The 20274-nt window shown below is 44.0% G+C and overlaps 1 protein-coding gene across 8 annotated transcripts in view; it reads left to right on the top strand.

Moving 5' to 3' along the window:
• The window catches only part of LOC124155996 (homeobox protein cut), a 503467-nt gene that overhangs the window by 241881 nt on the left and 241312 nt on the right, over positions 1 to 20274 (top strand). For all 8 annotated transcript variants that reach the window (XM_046530251.1, XM_046530252.1, XM_046530255.1 and 5 more), the window contains one exon: positions 19553 to 19864. In XM_046530251.1, the coding sequence (XP_046386207.1) occupies positions 19553 to 19864 (312 nt within the window). The remainder of the gene's footprint in view (positions 1 to 19552; positions 19865 to 20274) is intronic.

Raw genomic sequence — 20274 nt, forward strand, 5'->3', positions numbered from 1 at the left:
GTGAGTCATCATCATGTACAGGAAATTATTTCTGTCGTTGAGATCTTTTGGTAACAGGTTATTTTTTTGCCCCTGAACCGCCGTTCAATACCGCACCGCAAACAGTTGATTTGCCTCTACATTTTTTAACTAATTTTTATAGAATAATCAAAATTGATCCATGTTTAATTATCATAATCTCATCTCTCTTATTTGTTTATGGTAAAATCAAGTTTTAAGTTACGTCGGGTTAAGTGTAACTATGATTTGGAACATGATATCTAAAGCTTGAAAGAAAAAAAAAATATTTTTACAGAGAAACGGAGATGTGTTTTCCAAATCTCAATTAAAGTTCCAAAACAGTTCCTACTCAGCTTATTCAAATTACTAATGAAACCACTCTATTCACTCATATACTTCTATAAAATGTAGGTGCTATTTCTAAATGACCTTCACTTTACCGCATGAGATTTCTGCAGTCATCCAAGCAACACGATTAGGTCGTAACTGCTCTCAAATGGTAATATTAATCGCGCAGCTGTGGTGTTTTAAGCGGTACACCCCTCGTCTCTGCGAAGGTGGTTGATCGTTCCGTCGCTCTTAACTTTCCTCCTCATTCATATTAGCCTCGCGGACTGTTTGTCCAGAGGTGGTAACAAGGCAAGGCCGGAGGAAAAAGGCCGCCGGCCCGACGTGCTTGCACATGATTATTGCCCCGCTCTCCCCCATCGTTGCCCCCCTCCGAGGGTCGAACCCCTTCTTTGGACTTCCCACGCCGCCGCCATCGGGTAAACAAAGCGCTAAGAGGATGTGTCAACATCATCCACTCTTCATCTTTCCCGGTATGTCTCTCTTCTCCTCTCCCCTCTTTTTAACCCTTGTTTCACGGCGATCATTTTTCGTCCACCTGTTCAAGTTTTGAGGCATGGGTGAAGGGTTGAAAGACGAATTGTCCCCATCCTTGCTCTCAAAAAAATCCGAGCTTTTTTAACTTTAGGTGGAGAGGTGTGTGCAGTAATAATAAGTTCGTTTCTCAATTGTTTGGGGCCGATTGCCATCCGATTTTTTTCGAGTTTTGTAATATAAATTACGTTCTAGTTTTTTTTAATACGTTAGGGCATGTATCATTCAAAATATACTTAACAATTACGCTCTCAATCCCTAAAGTTAACTAAATCCTCTAAAGCACTAAATTTTAAGTTGAACCCTAATTGTCAGCATCGATTAAAAAATATAAATTGTTAAAAGTTTCTTCGACCGCAATCAGTTGATGAATTCTAGTAATATTCCAAAATTTTAATCATAATCAGTGATGCAACACTCTGTATTGTCGCGAAATTAGGTTGTAGTATGGAAAAAGTACCGTCGCAATTTTCGAGTCGCAGCTGAGTAATGAGTAGGCCTATTTCCTCAATCTATCACCAGTAAATCCTCAAGCGAGCGGGCTGATTGTGCCGCGCTCAAGAAAATTCCCCCGAAACGGCGACAAAATAGAAATCCCGCGACGTGGCACTTCTCCCTCGCTCTTCCCTTCGTGCCCGGCGGCAATCGCTGCGTTAAGTACTCGTGCTCCCATTGTTCGCACACGAGGCTGTCACACTGACTGTCATCCCACCCGCCAGCACAAAAGCTCTCTCCCAACCCTTCCCGCAAGTCCGCCCGTCTCATACACACACATACACATGCGCGGGCCTTTTCTCCTCAACCCAGTGCCATTTCGGGGTCCTCTCCACCATACCCCGAAATCCTTCCAGCACCGTGCACCGCATTCCTTCAATTTCCGATCATTTTGTGCACCCCCACCCAACTCCCTCCTCCCGCTCTCAATCCCACAATTCTCCTCGCTTATTGCCTCGCGCGTCCTCCCACCCCGACGGCATCTCATTCCAAAGCATCGTCCAACCCTTCCCCATTCTCTTCTCTGTCTCTGGAACATACATACACACACAGAGGGAGATGCACCCGCCTGCCTATTTCCCCTCGGGCTTGCGTCACGGACGGCTGCGCCTGACGTTGTCCCCGCTCCCGGCTCCCGAGGGCGGCGACTTGGAGGGTGCGGGAGGGTGCCGCGCCGCGGGGTGTGTGGGGGTGCGGGTCCCGGTTTCGTCTGCGGGAGGTGCCCCCTCCAGGCCACGGGAGAAGGGCGGCGGCGATGGATGGGTCAAGCGTTTGCGGCCGCCCGCATTGTCCTACCTCGTCCGAAAGTAGCGTCTTCTCAATGAATTGCTTCGCCCTTCAGCTCAGGGCTCGCTCTGTCTGCGGAAATTCCTCCATTGTGTGACGCGGCTTCCGCAGTTCGCTTTTGGCTCCCGGGGTCCCTCTCATAGGGTCGTCATCGTCGTCTCTCCCGCCCGGCCCGTTTTGGATATTCGGGGACGTCCAGGATGCGGGGAAGGGATCATCGGAAAGGGTGGGAAGGGGTTTCGCGATAGTTTTGGTCCCAGGGTCGAAAGCGAGTGGTCCGATCCCCTTGTCCTCGCGTCATGCTCTGCGTTGTTTGGCAGCCTCGTCCTTGCGCATTCTGCCTTCCTACCCACCCGTCAACGCATTAGTATTCTCATGTTATTTAGATGTCTCTCGAAATGGAAGATTGATAATAAAAGCTTATCTGGTATTGATTAATTGGTATAAATTCCCCAAATACTCGAAAATAACTCAGGAGAGACTAATATTGACGAATATATATCTTTTATTGTCGAATACCAATCAAGACATTAAGTAGTTTTTCTCCGTGAACCTTTTACTACGAAAATTAACTACTTCAGGTCATAAGTTCACCAGTAAAAATTTTTGATTAGGAGAAAGCCGTAAGCTAATTCTCGTATTCTTGATGAAACTGTTCCTTGTAAGAAAAGGAATATATATTGAGGAGGGTGAATTTTATTCGAAAGTTACTCGTGAGGAATCGCAGGTTATGGTTCGTTGGATCATATTAAAATGTTTCATTTGTACGACTCTCTCTTTTGCGCTTTTCGTGGCATTGGTCGTTTGGAAGTTAGCTGTTACGGAATTCCTGTGTGACATTTCTCTCTGAAAAATGGAAGTTGCCTCATTGCATATCTTAATTCGTTATGCGCGAGATGCACCAGTGTGAATGAGGTATCTCACTTCCAGTGCATCATTTCCATCCTGGCAACCAAGCCTTCCGCTTGATTATTTTTTTCTGCTGAATTCTGACGACTTCCTTTTTATTAGCTTCCCGTCGATTTGTTTCTGTCACTCTTTCCATCCAACCCGCAATGTTCAACGCCACCCTTGGCGATAAATGTACTGCGACTCGGAGCCGGCTTCGGAACGGCGCGAACAGATGTCGTCCGGTCGCCCGCACCTCCCCAGTTCGCTTCGACTCCTGTTTGTTTCACAAATGAGTGAATAGATCCGTATCTACAAAAAGGGTGGAGCGGAACGGGAGATCGATGGAAGGACGACACGTGAGTGGGGCCATCTGTTTTTTCGTATTTCTATGGTGCGTCTTTTTTTCCGTTCGTGCAGAGTGGTGGCTCATTGTCGCTCTCATGGTTTTTGCCTTTCCCAATGGCCTGGCCACCCGTCGATTCCTCGTCCTGCCGATGGCTTAATTCGCATACTGGTTTGGGACACAGCGGTCGTTTTCTTTATCGCTCACGGCTGGCGGTGAGGATGGCGGGAAGGACAATGGACGAAGGGGCGGTATGCGATGTGTTTCTTTTTTATTTGCTGATACATCTTTGGCGTTCACCCCTTCTCTAAGTCGCTGGATACGTTATTTTTTGTTCATACTATCTCCTCTTGTTTTCCCTCTTATACATTCACACCATTTTCGAATCCTTCCCCGCACATAGGGATAGGTTTGTTGATTACCAGGTGTACTGAATCTTCGAAACTAATAAGTAACATCAGAACATATCTATATTCAATATAAATGTACTCATTTAGTTATGACATGTGTGAATGCTGCATTATTTTCGCTTGGTAAGAAAATAAACTAGAAAAATAATAGTAGTTTTTTTACATTTTACAAAATTAAGGAAATGGACAAATCAGTAACCAATCGTTTTTTTTATTTAAATTGGGCTTTTTTCTGATACATCTATGATATTCGACCCATCTCAGTATCACTTCTACCCCTTATACCTTCTCTGTCCTTCTCTTATCCTCTCCCCATCCCTCCGTCACCTCTGTCCACACTACCAGCACCGTATCCATCCTCTCCCATATATACCCGTTCCATTGCAGTTATTGTTGTCTCGTAGCCGTCATCTGCCGGTCGTCGTGCGAATTCGCCGTAATGACAGGGAAGGGTTGGTGGTGGTGTGAGGAGTCGTTGGGAGTGCGGTGGAGGGGAATGAGCGGATCCGTGGAGTTTGGGTGGGTCGGTGTGGGCTATGAGTGGGGGTAACCATTCCCGGAGGAATTATTCAATTGCAGATTACGGGATTACGATTTCCATCATCCCCGAATCCTAAAAATGAGGCCGGATATAACATAAATGGAAAAATAGAAACTATTACTGGATAATTTGGAAGAGAAAGACACATTATTTTTGGTGAAAATGTTTATGGCGAATACGCAAATTACTGAATGTAAATATCGATACATCTCGCACAGTAACTAGTAAATGCTTTCGCAGAGCATTGTGTGCAGGAATACCTCCTCCGCTAAAGAAAAATAAACTCAAAAAATAATATTTGAAGTTAAATAGATCTTTTGATTACGAAGTATTCTACGCAATTATCAGAAGCATTATATCTTCGAAAGCTGTCGTCGTAACAGAATTTATGAATCTGCCCACTCATTCTGCCATATTATTTTGTCATCCAATATATTTTAATAAGTCAATCATACCGTTGAAATTGCGAATAAATTGACTTGTGAAGCATTTCAGTGAATAAATATTAAAATTTTCAGGGTCTTCTATACCTAATGACTGTATGAATACTCTCCGAAAATCCCGGGTTGACAATCAGTCCTACACCGGTACTTCGGGATCGACTTTGATTGGGATTCGGGATTCCGGAAATGCAATTCCCTGTCGCTAGGGAAAGATGTAGCGGAGGCAAGGAGGAAGCCACGGGTCGCATTGTCGCGTTGTGCCCTCTTCCAATAATCACGCTCCGCATGGCCGAGGAGCCGAGAAACGGAACGGAGAGTTGGGGGTCTTGGTGTTCGGGTTTTTGTCCCGCGAGGGGATGGGTGATCTCCTGCGTCGGATGCACTCGTGTGTGGGTGGGTATGGCGCATGGCCACTGCTTCCGGCCAATAGATGCGCATAAATAGGGCGCTCAGTCGGTTAAGTTCGCGACATTCCACCCTCCGGACCTTCCATCACGGCGCATATACTTTCTTCTTCCCCGCAGCTGTGGTGGAGGGGTAGGGGTCCTTTCTCTCGGCCCTTTCGAGCCATCGCCCCTATTATGGTTTTGCGGATGGGTCCTATGAACGCTGCGGTCCTCGACGTTGACTCCGTTCTGGGTTTGGTTCGGGTGATGTCCGCAGAAATGTCGGCGTAATATTTCTTCCCGACTCTTCCCCCCTTGCCGTAGGTCCCTTGCGGAATAAACTTAAGTGGGTCCACAATATGATATTTATTATGCTAGATGGGTGTTATACGTTGGTAAGTTTCTACCTATAGAACCTTCTATTGTGTTCTTTGTCCTCTGACCCTTATGGAAGTTTCACTGTATCTGTGTGAATGAATTCAGATACAAAATTCAGCTAATTTGTTCCCAGTATGTAGAAAAATGTTGATTTCACCCAAGGTTTTTTCAGTTTAATTGCCTTAGTTGAATCACATTTAAATATATACGTTGAAAAGTTACCCACCATTTTAAAATAACTAAATTACATTGGTTAATAATGGTCATGTTTACAGTTTACCATGAAATGGTATCTAAATGAGGCAAAGATGTACCAGTACCTACTTACTTCCCCATACTGAAATTTCGCAATAGAGTTTTACATGTTGACTGTATGTGCACTAATACGAGGTGAAAATTCAAGTGCTCGTCGCAACATTTAGTCGGAGATGATATTTTTCATTAAATTTTCCGAGTAGGGAACGGTATTATCCCGCTATTTATGAATCCTGGTTTTTTGGTACAAGCTTCTTCACGAAAAAAACACAAGGACAGTCTTCCCTCCCTCGATATATTCTTCAAAGGGATCGTGTCGCCACGCGCGGGCGGACCAAAGCCATAGCTTTTCCACTATCCTCTCTTTATAATGCCTTTCCCCCACCTGCGAATGTTAATTATTGTAATTGATGCTTTAATTAGCTCCTTGGGTAGATATGAATTAATTTTTCGGATGTCTGTCCGGGTGGGCGAGCAATGGACGACAGATATGTTTTCTTTCGGGAGGTGCTCCAGCGTGGAGAGGTGCCAGAATGTTGCCACGTGTGGCCCTGCCGATATTAATTTTTCTTAATTTTTATGAATGGTGATCGTTTTAAAAGAACGGCCTTGGGGGAAAATATCTCGAGGTATCCGAGTCATTCCTAAATATAAGAATTTATTTATGGCCACATTTTCATTTAGAGAAAAAGTATGCTGCCCTGTTACAAACTATATAGCTGACGAAGGAGACCATTAAACGCATTATTTACGATTATAGTGTTTCAAGGCTTAGTACCCAGCTTTCAATTTATATTCTTTCCTTGTTCCACGTGGATTCAGTACTCTGGGACTTTATACAATACTTGATGAAAAATATAATTATTGCGGCGAAGGTCTCTCCGAATCCAGGATATTTAGAATTTTAGTTGATTTTGCCAGAGGACGTTGGAATTTGGTGGAATTAGCACTTCAAAGAGATGAAAGCAGGAGACTTTTTATTTCTCATACTTTTATTCGCGACCAGTTTCAACTTATCAGGCACAGCACAGGAAGAATTATCACATTTGTAGCCATGTATAGTGGTAATATACTTAGTGCAAGTTGTGAGAAGTCGTCTAGTGCCTGAGGATGGCCTAATAAGTTGAAAGCAATCTCATGTAAGTAAACTTATGCCGAAAGGAAAAGATTTCACGTTAGTTTATTTTTAATATTAAGAGGTTTTACTTGTGTGTAAAGGTAGGATTGAGTTATGAATTGATGGTTTTGACTGATGATCGATGTTCCCCTCTCTCTCTCTCTGTTCCTGGTTAATGGTGGAGAATATTGGTGCACTTGCTCCGTCGCACGATGCCACGCTGAATATGCGCGCTCAAGTTTCCACCGCATTGATACCGGTGCTTCTTCCATTCGGTGACTCCAGCAGCGCCCGCGTCCCTCTCCCTCCCTCCCTTGCAACGACGCGAAATATGTAAATGGGTCGCCGTGCCGTCCGCAATTGACTGCGCAATGCACCCGAAATACTAATGCCCGCTCCCCGAAGCTAGTTACACACTCGTCTCCCTCTCGCTCCGCATCCGTCTCCGCAGGCGGCGTGGAAATCCGCAGTAGGGAGCTAACGAAAGCCATCACGGCCACCGGTTCGCCCGGGACGACTCCGTGCGTGTCTTCCGAGGGAGAAAGGTCTTTCCACTTGCCGTAGATATGGACCCTCGCGGCGTCCCCTCAACGGGATCCTCCACGCGGAATCCTATCTCCCGCGACCAGGGGTGCCATTTGTGAAGCAGAACCACTGCCGATTTTGGTGTCCCAGATGGATTCAACGATTGTTTTGTCACTTGGGAAAAATGTAGTTTTATCTTCAATCAAAGCCTGTTTAAAAATTTTTTGTCCTTAAAAATTTGAATAATTTCGAGGGTAAAAAACTAAAAAATGTATTTTTTACCTCAAATAGTCATGATTCCTGGTAATGAAAGATAATAAAAGTAGTTTTTTCCTCAAAACCATTTGAATCCTCGGAATATACCTTATTAAAGACACGTAATTTTCAGATTTAAAATTTTAATTATTTCACTGAAAGATCAGGGAGAAGTAAATGCTCTGAAAAATGTTTTTTTATGCCCCAAATACGAAATGAAGAAAAATCGACCTATGCACCATCCCCATGCACGCAAGTAATAGGATGATGTGCCCTTTTGCGAAGACGTTCTTTTTGGCCCTCCTCCTGAGGAGTGGGAGGGGGTTAAGAGTTGAAGGTGAGATCTCCCATTGTCAAAATGTGGGGAACGTTCGGGCGGTGAGCACAATGGAAGATGGCCCCAGAATGCATCGCGGACAGAGCGTGTCCACAAGCGACGCATGCATATTGGGCGGCGATATTCGTCGGTCAGTGGTAATGACGGCGAGGCCTGGCAGGGAGAGAATGGACCAGGCAAGGAAGGAAGGAAGTCCCGAATGCACATCGCGGGCGGCCCACGGAGCAGCGGGGCGGGGTGGTAGGCGACCTCCCGCCTCAACCCCTCCCCCCGATGGAGTGGGAAGAAATACGCCGTGGGGGGGATTCGAAACCTGTACCATTGCCGTAGGGGGCCAATTTCGACCGATGATCGCCGTCGCATGGACCCACGGTCGTGTCCCCCTCTCCCCTGCCCAAAATGCCATATTTCCGCCTCCCCCCATTTATATCGGACTGCATATGCAGTTGCATCTCCCTCTATCATTCTCCTAGAGTCCTCGTCGTACGAAGCCATTGTGTGACCTTCCCCCCCTCTCTCTCTCTCAGTGCGAATTTTGACGTTAGGTGGTCAGGGGGGAGGGATGCGAATAGTATGGATGGGGGGAGAGCCCTATGTGAGCCCCAGTTTGGTGTCGGTGATTTCATGCAGGGTGTGGTTCTACTCGAGTGGAATTAATTCGCACGAAATGATGTTTCCGAAACAGCCTGCGCGCGTGTGTGTGTTGGTGGGTTCCTTCCCTCCCTCTCTTCAATGGTCAGTGGCGTTGGGTCCGGCGTGGGTTGTCGCTCAATTCCCACCGGGTGTACCCCTTTATGGGTGGGTTTTAGTCGGAAGGGTTTTGGTCCGTATGCATCATAGAGCTGTAATAGTTTGAGCGATTTTTGGCTGATACGCATGCCCGCAATAATTGGTTTTCGTTGCCACGAGAAAACCTCCCTCCGTTGGAACGATAGATCCCACCATCAAGGTCCTTCCGAAGCTTTTCCAATGTAGGGTATTTGGAATAAATATAATGTTTTAAATTATGTACCTTACATATTTGTTTTTTTTCGAATTTATCATGATTTTATTATTCTTTTGTTTCCTTCAAGCTTTTAAGTTAGCAATGGATCGTATAAATAATCCAGTCAAATATCGGCTCAGATTTCAACAAAAAATACTCGCTACTCATCGTAGATCTACGTTATGTATGGATTATTAGCTTCGTGCCGGTTTCTAAAATATTTCACTCAAAACACTTTTTGCATCAGCAATCACGATGAAATATATCATCACTGAAAAGGTGTTGCAATGAACAAAATCATTATTTTTTAATAAAATAGGGGAAGGGTCTAATTTTTTTCTGGTCTCTAAATTATTTATATTTAACATTTCTGTTTAATATTTATTCTACACTTCTGCTTTGCCCGACTGTAATATCCACACCATATTTCCTACTAGGTCCCTATTTGGATATTGGGAATATCTGTCATGAGCTAGCGGTCGTGTATAGAGTTAAAGACTTCACTGCTCCCTTTCATTCTAACCCAGCCGCTTCCGTCTGTTCAGACAGACCAGCCGCTCGTCATGGTTTCGGAGTGGAATGGCAGTACATATCGGAGCGGTCGAAAATTTAAAATTGATACCGAATATCGCGCGGGGAAACAATGGCGCCCGCCGCGTAAGTTTACTGCTCGTATGAATGAAAGTGAACAGCTTGCCTTTTCTCGTGCGAGCGGAAGACCGTTAAAATTCGGACAATCCTGCTCGGCGGCAGCGGAAATTTTAATGCGATCCGTACACATTACGCTTGTATCCAGTCGTTTTTTCTTCTCTTGGGCTTACTGAAAACAAAACCGTTCGTTCTCATAGCTCGTGCAAATTGAGTATCACAATGCATATTTAGAACGAATATCGAACGCGTATATTTTTAATCATTGTAGTCCGCCTTTTTTATGAGGTTTCTGTGTCGATGAGGATACGGGAACAAACTTCGCCTCGATTAGCTGTCTAAATCGAACGCTACGTAATTAGTGGCTAATAATATATGAAAGGTCAACCAAAGATAGGAACTGAGATGGAAATAATTATCATCGGCCGTCGTCAAAGCCCTTCCAGTTTGCTTATTTTTATCAGATCGATGTCGTCACAATGAGATTTGACCTCACCCACGTCGACCAATTATTCTTCTCGACGATAGTTGCTTAGCATCCGGTGATTTTTCGTGTCACGCGTAAAAAAATATTCTTTATCGACCCCGTCACTGTCCTCTCATCTGACGACCTCTCGCGCTTTGAATATAGATTCTAAAGCCGTTGGCTTATTTCGCCATCCCATTCATATAATTTTTTCAGTGTATTCCGCTGAATCGCTCTTTCGAAACACATCTCTGAAATGAATGACTGATTCCAGAGTTTTGATTTTTTAAAACCATGAATCGTCACATTTCCCAACCCGCACTGATGCGTACATCCGTGTCAGAGCGTTTCTTTTGCGTCACTTTCCCTGATTTATGCTCATGGAAAAGAAGTAATAAGTGATTCCACGCGGCGAGTCTGTTTTTGACTTTCTACTTGCAAGTCTCATAAACTCATTCGCCGAGGCGAGGAATGATCTTCGTTCAAGATACGGGATGCTCTTTGCCTTATCTGCGGGACTTATGGGCTAAAAAAAATGAATTCAAGGTTCTGAGGAGTGGTTTTACTGCAATGACCTCTTTCATTATGGCATTTGTATGTCTTTTCATCTCTCACTCGCATATTCGTTCTTTAAATTCAGTACATGTGCCGAAAAGATAAGGCAACACTCTTTGATTTAATTAGTCTCTGAGATTAATGATTGTCTTTTCATTTTTGATTGTTGTTATCATGATTAGGACATATCTAAGGCCATCTCGTATTTTAATTATTTTTCCACCTACATCTGTCGAAATATTCTTAAAACCCGTCTTCATGTTCATGATGAGTTTTCGTGAATAGAATTAGTACTTGATGTTCTCTGTGGAGTTTGCTTCGCGAAATATTTTTCGCTGAATGCTGCCATGGAAACTTTACAACTCGCATTCCTCTAGTATAATTTATTTCAGCCATTCAATGCAAGAAATCACTGAAACCTGAGACAAATATAACGGTTTATCATTGAGAGATGACGGGGAATTAGCGTCGCTCTACGTTCACTTATTTTCATCGATTATCCTCACATCTTTGGACGAAGTCCTGCCTAGCATCGGAATTTCGTCTAAGCGTGGAAATATCAACGAAAAAGTCACATTTTCCGGCGTCAAAAAGGAGCGGGAGATCCCATCACTCAGATCTTTAGCATACTGCTCCGTACGTGAAAACCGGACGACAGCTCCCGATGCGCGCGAAAACCTCGGAGGGACAAAAGGGACTTATTCCGAGCCGTGGGGATTGAATGGGGCCCGGCCGGTCAAATGACTGTTTCGAAGGGGGAGGTGGCGGGTGGCGCTGGGTTGGATCGCCGGAATAAAAACGGACGATCGCGTCAATTAGCCGTCTGGTCTCTGGCCGCGTAAACAATAAACCTGTCGTTTGGCGATGTACACCGCAGCGACAAGTGCCTCGGCGCTTCGGGTGGGTGTGTGTGTGAATGCGATATGTATGTGTTTGCGCGGGAGAATGCAATGGGAGAGGGATTCGTTGGTGGTGGTGGTAGGAGCAGCGTCGTCGCAATCGCTCGGAGCTGCTCATCGTTATAGCGGTCAGCCGGGTACGGCACGACGGCATTGGGAAAAGGATGCCAGCGTGATAGAACGAACGGCTCAAGAGATGAATAAGAAGGAAGATGGGCCGAAATACTGAAACGTAAAGGCTGCCGACGCGAGTTTTTGAAAAATCATAGCCCACGCATTTCTCTCATTCACATTAATTTTATCAATTCTTGTTTGTGTACTCATTCGGTATTCCATTTACTGTCTCAAAACCTTCGGTTTACTGATTTTATTTTGATAAATGTATTTATCCGTTTTTTATCGGTAGCATGAGTGTTTCTTGTTACTTCACCACTTCTCCCGAGTTTCTGTCTAAATATGTATGATATTCTAACTTTCTCCTTCGTTAAGTTTTTACCTTACTCTGCTCTATCTCGAATCAATAATGGCTGCAAAATGATTTTAAAAGAATGAAATACTCAAAAAATAATTCATTAAATGTATAAAAGATCTTCGTAAGAATTATTTTCAAACCCTTTTTTACGCAATTTTATTATAAACTGGATTTTAACACATTAAAATTCAAACTTTTCGATGATTTTAATTGCCATTAAATTGATTTTTACGAGGTGATTCTCGTTTCATGATACAGCCCTTTTGAATTACCCCATGTCCCCGTCTGCTCTTCTTCCATATGGATTCATGAGCCAAGTATTGGAGTCCATCCATTATCCAGAGGTTCATCGCGGATGACAGTTTTTTTATCATGAAATCCCAAAAAGAAAAACAGAAACCAAACGATAATCGTCGCTGCGGAAAAAATATGAACGCGTATAAATAAATGGATGCATGGAAAAGAGACCTGATTTTCATCCGGAACCCAATTTCGTGATTCCCAGTCAACGCTCTATGCCGTATATATAATACCCGTCCCCGTTCATTTCGCATTAATGTCTTTGCAAATTTGTGGCTGCAGAAAATCAAAAATCCACGGGTGCGGACGGATGCATTCAATTTTGCTTTTATTTTTTTATCATTTCGCGTCTCACCCTTCCTTCCTCACACCTACCCACTCCCCCGTTCCAGCAAACACGTAATCACTCACTCTGAACTCTCTCCCCATGCTGAACACCATTTCCAGTGCGCTCTATTCTGGCATAACGAGGGGTGGTGAGGAGGGAGGGGTTCTTTGGGACGAGAGCGGCCGCAACGATTTGACGATTCCATTGTTTGAAAATCGCGTTGCAACCATGTCGACGTGTATGTGTATATGTATATGCGGCCGTGTGTTTTGGTCGGGAGCGGGTGGGATGGTCTCTGGGGTGGGTTCCTATGAGGGGGATGGTCGCATTGATAGGGTGCGGGGGCGTAAACGCATTCGGGTGGGGTCGTTTGATACGAACTGGGTCCGATACTTCAATCGCCGAGCTGCATTTCGCTTTTTCGTCGTCGTTTTTTTATACCAACAACGGAAGCTGCGAAGCTTTCGGTTTTGACTCTTGTCCACCGGATATCCGGTTAGAGGCGACCGCATATTCTCTCCACCCCTTCCACCCTTCCGTTGTCCACCCACGCAATCCCCTTCCCCTCTTCTTCTTCTTCTCCCACCCCACGTCTTTATGTAAACCCCCTCTCTCTCTTCCCTCCTCCCCACAAAACCCGCGATATCCAATGGTAAACCCGTTAGTCATTCATCAAAAAACATTTCCAAAATACTCATTCCGCCCTTTTAAGTGCGCTCAATAGGCTCGTGAGCGGAGGATGTGGGTGATTTCGGGATTGGAGGAAAAAGACACACTCACACGCACACAAAAGGGTGATTTTTTCGGGTCCTTCCTCCGCCCAGGGTTAAAAATTAAAATAAAAAAATTGGATTCGTTGCCGGGACAGACAATAGCGCATCGCGGAGTTATCGCATCTTTTCATTCAATTTCGTTCTGTCCTTTCGCTTCATTCACGAAATGATCGAATTTTCAGATACCTGAATTCGTCGCGTTACATTTTGGAGCCAATGACCAATACGTAGAGTAGAAATAACTAATAAAATAACTTATGATATTGGCGGATGATATCAAGTAATGCAAAAAAGTGATTTCTGTCTAAATAAAAATGATGTCATTTCCACCATTGTAACTTTATTTCAGGAAATAATTGAATTTTGTACTAAAAAAAATGACACCCCAACGGTCTGAGCTAATGGCCGATGGAAACGCTAAAAGTAAAAGAGAAATTATTTTATTTGATTTTAACTTCGCAAAAACTATTTTGTTTTGGGCCGCAAGGGTAAAAAAGTGAAGCGCTTTCGAGTGAGCCATAAGTCTACCTTTAAAAAATAATGCACCCGAGCTGTAATAGAATCTCTGCATCACCCTTCGTTGCCAATGACCAATGAGAATAGATAGAATGGAAATGAAATCAGTGAAGCCATTATCTTTCAACAGACAGAGCAAGTCTCCCGGGTGAATAGAAATAATTTTAGGCTGCTTTCCATTCAATCTCACTCAATCGTGGTGAATCGCGATCATCATGTGCTTGTTCGGATCCGGAGGTTATTTGTTTGGTGGTCGAGTTGCGGGGGGAATGGAGAGGTCGCGCTGGTTGCTTTGTTTTATTTTCACCACTCAGTTGTTCCGCGGTTTCGATTTTTCGAGCGCATCGCCCAGAGTCGGATTCAGGTGAGAGATTCCGCGGGGCGTGAATTGAAGTCATCTGGCTTCGCACGTTGAGGTAATGAATCGAAATGAATAAAGGACGAATGGAGGCGCGATCTTAAAGGCAAATAAGACAAATGGGTAATTAATGGCTCCATTTGTGGAGGTCGAAGGTGAACTGTCATCATGGGAGACGAATGTCATTCGGAGCGGCAGTGGCAAGACAAGAATCAGAAATTCGGTTTCTGCATCACGGCAGGACGGATAGAAATCACCTTAGCCCTTCGGTTCGGGTTGGAAGAGTTTGACTTAGCAGACGGAGGTACATCGCTCGACCTCTATTGAACCCCTTTTGTTTCCAAAGAGACGGAATGCAACAATACTTAATTCTATCCTGGAATCTCTTCGTATCACCTCACTCCTCGGCGCCTTAGATTTTATCTCCAAATGATCATCTTCACATCTTTTCTTTGGTTATTTGAGAATTTATTTACCATTGTTATCATCTGGTATTGATAGTTGCGTCATTCTTATGTATCCGTCATGGCTCTAAAAATTCCGCTACTTCAGCATGAAGCTCTTAATCTAATGGAATTTTTGCTCATTTTCGATATTTTTGACCAATATAATTGATAAAGGGATGTCATAACTGAATATTGGTCAAGCTTTAATGTAAATATACCCTGGCTCATGACTTTGGAATTACCAGCTCAAATTAATTTAGATTCCCAGAATCAATAGTACTCAATAATATTAAAATACAGAGATATCATTCCTGATATTTAAATTAGCATTTATACCAAATGTATAGTGTTTATGATTTTGAATAGCCTCTTTTTTAGCGTTTATCTTTCTTCTAAATGATCGAGATACTGTATCTTAATTTTCTTTCGTATGAATTGAATTCTTTGATTTTAAGAGCTAAGTAAGTTACATAATGTTACATATGTTGTCGTTTGATCCTCCTCAGAATATTCCCACTCGATCCAGGCTGACTTTAAAAAAAATGCTCCCGCGCGATTTTAGGCCATCGATATAAAGCCTCTAGCTGTTTTACGACCGTGATATTTGTGTGTGCTCACAGTTGCCAAGGAATTTTGGGATTCTCCGATGTGCATCGTTTGCTCAGCCTTAGGGAGTCCCAGGATACGCCTCCCTTGGCACCAACCCTTCAGCCCCCCTCTCCCTCCACCTCCCCTTCCATTCCCGAAGCCATCATCACGATACAACCGAACACACGCACAGACTAACCCTTATTAAAATTCCCTTTGAATGTAAACCCCAAAAGACCGTACCCCTCCCCTCTCATCTCCTGCGCTGTTCCTCTCCTTAGTAACCCCCTCTTCATATACCCACTCCTTGGCTTATCTGGTTCCTTCTTAATACCTCCCACTCTTCCCCCTTCATCTTCCCTCTCCCTCCTAGGGTTTCCAATCCAGGAGCACGGGGAACAGGTCTAAAAAATTCCGGTACTTTGGGATTGGTATTTCTATTTTTTAATTAGATTTGACGCTACTAGTTTTTCTCCCTGAATTTTAGAATATAGTTCAGCTATTAGAGTATTTAGTGAGTGCAAGAACAAATTGGGAATAGCCTCTTAATTAAATTGCATATTTTATCGAGAAAATTGGATATCTCATTTTATTCAAATGCTAACTTCGAGCTTGAACTTCAGCTGCTAAATATCTCTCATCTGTTTGCTGAATCCTCAGTACCTTTGGTGCTTTTAAGAGGTACAGGCTACTGATAAAAAAAGTCATTTATCCATGTGGTTTTATACTTGATACAAACCTTGATCGGATGTAGTTCTTACAAAATTAGCGCTCTCAAAAAGTCATTTCTATTTTTAAATCCACTTATGCTTTTCTAATTTTATGGAAGATACTTGTATTATTTTTCTTGTAAAATTTCTCTTTTCCTTCATTTGGGGATCTCGTTATTCAAACTCCCGTGATCGCGGGATTGAATAAATCCCCACTCTCTCTCCCTCCTCAAGGAGATCATCCCCCGTTCCGCAACCCTTTTTCGTCTGCAGTGGAGCCATCTCTCGGAAGCCTTTGGCGTTATGCTCACCGCCCCTCTTCCCGTGTAAGGTCCCCTCCCACTACCTTCCCCTCTCTACCCATCCTCCCCCACGCCCGCAAACTGTTCAGACATTTGCATCTCGTCTCTAAGCGCGTCTCTTCCCGCCCCCCTTTCCCTTTCTAAACTTTCACCCCAACCTCCACTTTCGTCTCCCTGAGGTTACACTTGTGATCGTCTTGGAAAACGTAGCTGCTTCAATGCGCCGTATTAATTCAATCGATTGCCCTACGTACGTTGCCTATGCACTTTCTCATTCTCTTGAAGGAAGTAGACTAGTCTGATTTCGTCTCCGTGGTTGGTCCACAAAAATATTCCTTTTGCTTATCTCATTTAAACTCTTAATTCTCTTTCAACGAAGCCGTCTTTCCTCACAGCGTATAGTGTTATTCATAACGGTTTGAAGTGCCAAAAATTAGTCCGGCTCATCTTCAATGATGAATGGAACTATACATTTAATTTCATTAGGTTTAGTCACTGTCAGCTTATCCTAGCCTTCATGTGAGTCTTAATCTTTACTCAAGTATTGACAAGAGCTCATGGTTCTCGTTTTTTTTTGCTCGTTCTGTTACACATTAGACGCCAACTGATGGTAAATAAAAGCTTGAGTCAAATTCAAATGCATACTGTTATCAAACTGATGGGAATTGTTGTTAGTTTCCCTATTAACATTACTTTAAGGGTAATAGCCTCCCCATCATGCCTTATTGCGTTTTTTATTCCATATATTCTCCCACTGCGTCACTCAACTACTTCACACTTACTTTACTTCAACACTATCTGTCTGGCAGTTTGAATTCATTTGGATGCTGTATCGTTACCTATCCGCTTGACGTGATCCCGGAACGTATCACCAACCATAAATCCCGTAGCTTTTCGTTATCACAAACGCTCTTCGTCTGCTTTTCTTTCCCTGTGTCTCATTGTTCCGCTCCTTTTACTGTTTAATTTTCCGTCTTGCCCTGACATTCTTGCTTTTGAGGACACTCTTATACTTTGAGGCACTCTTCTCCCTTATGCCTTTCACCGCCGCTACCTCTGCTATTACCGTTCCGCGATTGCACACATCAACCGGGGATGAGGCGCCTTCATTTCCGCGTCGGTGGACGTAAGGGTCCCGCTGCCTTGGGCCCTTAATTGCTGTTGTTATCCTTCACGCCGCCTCCCGTCTTTTTAAGTATTGCGTGAGCGTGCTCGTACATTTTTAGCGAGAACTTCGTGGGTATTAGTCATGAATTTTTCTCTTTTGAAGCGTACGCCTGTCGTATTGTTACGGTTTCCGATTCTTGTGCGTGGGCGTGTCTGGGTATGCACGCGTGTGGACGCAAGATACTCGATACCTAATATGAATAAATAATCTCTTTTTTTTATTTAATTAATTAAAACATTTTAATGACCCGCACAATAATCAAAATTTTTCTATAGACACATCTATGTACCCTTCCAATTAGGCCGTGGCGCCATTCCAGCGTATTTCAAACGTGTGATTCTCGTGCATAGAAAGGTATCGGCATGGACGTATTTCCATTCTTCTTGCATTTTTTCCGTGCTCAAAAACTCAGTGACGTTTTCTCCCTTCCCTCTCAAGCCTCTAAAGGCGTTTTGAGCTGGCGTTCGGAGTTCCTCCCGGTTTCTTCCTCTATTTCTAATATTTACTTCATCTTATCTCCCAAGTATTTCTTCTCATCCCTCAGCCGTCACCATTTCGCATTTCCGTCGTCACCTCCTCTTCGTTAGTTCTCTCTCAGATGGCAGTCGGACTCATTTTCACCCCCCGAAGCCTCCTCCCTATTTTAATTCCTCCTCCATAACCCCCGGAAACCCGTAATTTCTCCTTTCACGGAACATCTTCGTCTCCCTCCCCTTTGCTCCTAATGTCTTTCAACCGTCTCGGAGATCTTCCCGTATCTTCGCTCATCATCCCCCTCCTTCTCGCCCTTTCGCTCCTTAAACTCAGCATGCCCATCGTCGGGTCTTGGAGACGTCTTTAACGCTGCATCCGAAAGTGTCTCTAACCCCCAACCCCTCGCGTCATTTTCACGGCCATAGGGGTCTAGTAAGAAGGGATGTATTCTTTCCGAATCTTCCCCGCGATAACCCCGGTCCCAAATTCTTCCACGCTCACCTTTCAACACCCCATTTCCCTGCTCGTAGCACTTTCCTTAGTAGTAGAATACCTACTAGTCCCGAAAATGATTTTCCGTGTGTTTCCCGTCTATCTTTTGTGTCAAACTTAATTGTTAATCGCCTAGATGCGCCTCCGTTTTTTTCTGTCTGCTCCCAACACTATACCCACCAAACGAGAAGTTTTCGACTGGGAAATATCTCCGAAACCGTTGGAATTGGCAGTTAACCAAGTTCCCGGGTGACTTGAATTAGTTGGAAACCCATTAGTTCGATTTCGTTCCGTGGCGTTCGGCTATTTCCCCTCATCTTTTTCTCGAATCTGTCTAGTTTTCTTATTTTGTTCCCCTCAACGAGTTTGACGCACGATCACACCATCTGTTCTTGCCTCTCCCCTTGCTCCATGCCATTTCGTGTCTGAGGGACGCCATTAGTATTGAGGAATAGGGTTTCCAAGTTAATGAAAACACATGCAAGGTTTTGGGGAAGAGTTATTAGATCATTCGATAATTTTTACATTCCCCTTATGGGGGAAAAAGTGAACAACCGATGACATCGGTTAAATGCTTTATACCCGAGGTAAATGATTTCAACACCTCAATGGTATCCGAACAATTGATTGGTGGATGAAGAACAGATTGAATTTTTCTCGGTCTTTCTTCTTCCTTCACCAAAATATCACATACAGCCATTTTTATCGAAAAAGCCACCCTAGAGATTCGCAAGAACTGAGAGTTCTGAATTGATCTGCGATTATTTTCTATTAAATCAAGTTATAGTGGCAGCGTCATGAAACCAATGATGTGTATCTATTTACTCCCTTCTGGTATTGCTAATCCCCTTCTACCCTAACTACTGACCGTTAATTGAGAGGTAGTGGAGTACGGAGGGCGTCTTTTGACGTCATCGTGGGCGGGTTGGGAATAATGATACGTGACACGATCCGTTTTGTACAATTTTGTTTGAGACTGACGTTGTTCTTAGCGTGGATAATAACCGCCTTCCTCCCCTTTCTTGCAGCGCGCCACCCTCGCTGAGAAGGAGGTGAGCGCCTTGAAGGAGCAGCTGGCGGCCGCCAACCAAAGCCTGCAGATGGCGGAGAAAGCTCACATCCTACAGCAGCAGCAAATCCTCGGAGGGCAACACCAGAAGGGTTGTCCCGGCTCAGGGACGCCCGCGGCCGCCGCCTCGGCCTCCTCCGGTGGATCGGCGACGTCTCCCACGCCCGGAGCGGCGCCGCCTTCCGGGGGAGCGCCCGGAGACGTGGAGCACGCCATGGGCCTCCTCTCCAGGTCGTCGCTGGAGGCGGAACTGGCCGCCAAAGAGAAGGAGGTAAGTGCGGTGGGCTTCCGTGGATAAGCACTTTTTATTATTACTGCCGCTTCATAGAGCGGCGTGCATTTATTACATCTTTTGTTTCATTTTTTTAACATACGAATTTATGACACTTCAAAAGTGTTGATTTTTGTGTATGATAGGATGTGTCTGAAACATTCTTATTCAACGAAGAGCGCAGTTGATATTTAGTGCAATTTTAACACGTATACTTATGGGGAGCAGAGATTAATTATATATAACAATCCTTCTACTCGTACACAATTTGTCTGCTAACAATTATAAGTGAGATAAAATACGTATTACCTTAATAAATGTCTTCATTATTAATCAGCAACATTTACTTATTGCTAGGAGCGAGAAAGCATTTATATTTGTTTTACTCCAGAGATTAGTTGTTTGATAGT

The sequence above is a fragment of the Ischnura elegans genome, chromosome 3, assembly GCF_921293095.1.
Source record: "Ischnura elegans chromosome 3, ioIscEleg1.1, whole genome shotgun sequence".
Taxonomy (NCBI): domain Eukaryota; kingdom Metazoa; phylum Arthropoda; class Insecta; order Odonata; family Coenagrionidae; genus Ischnura; species Ischnura elegans.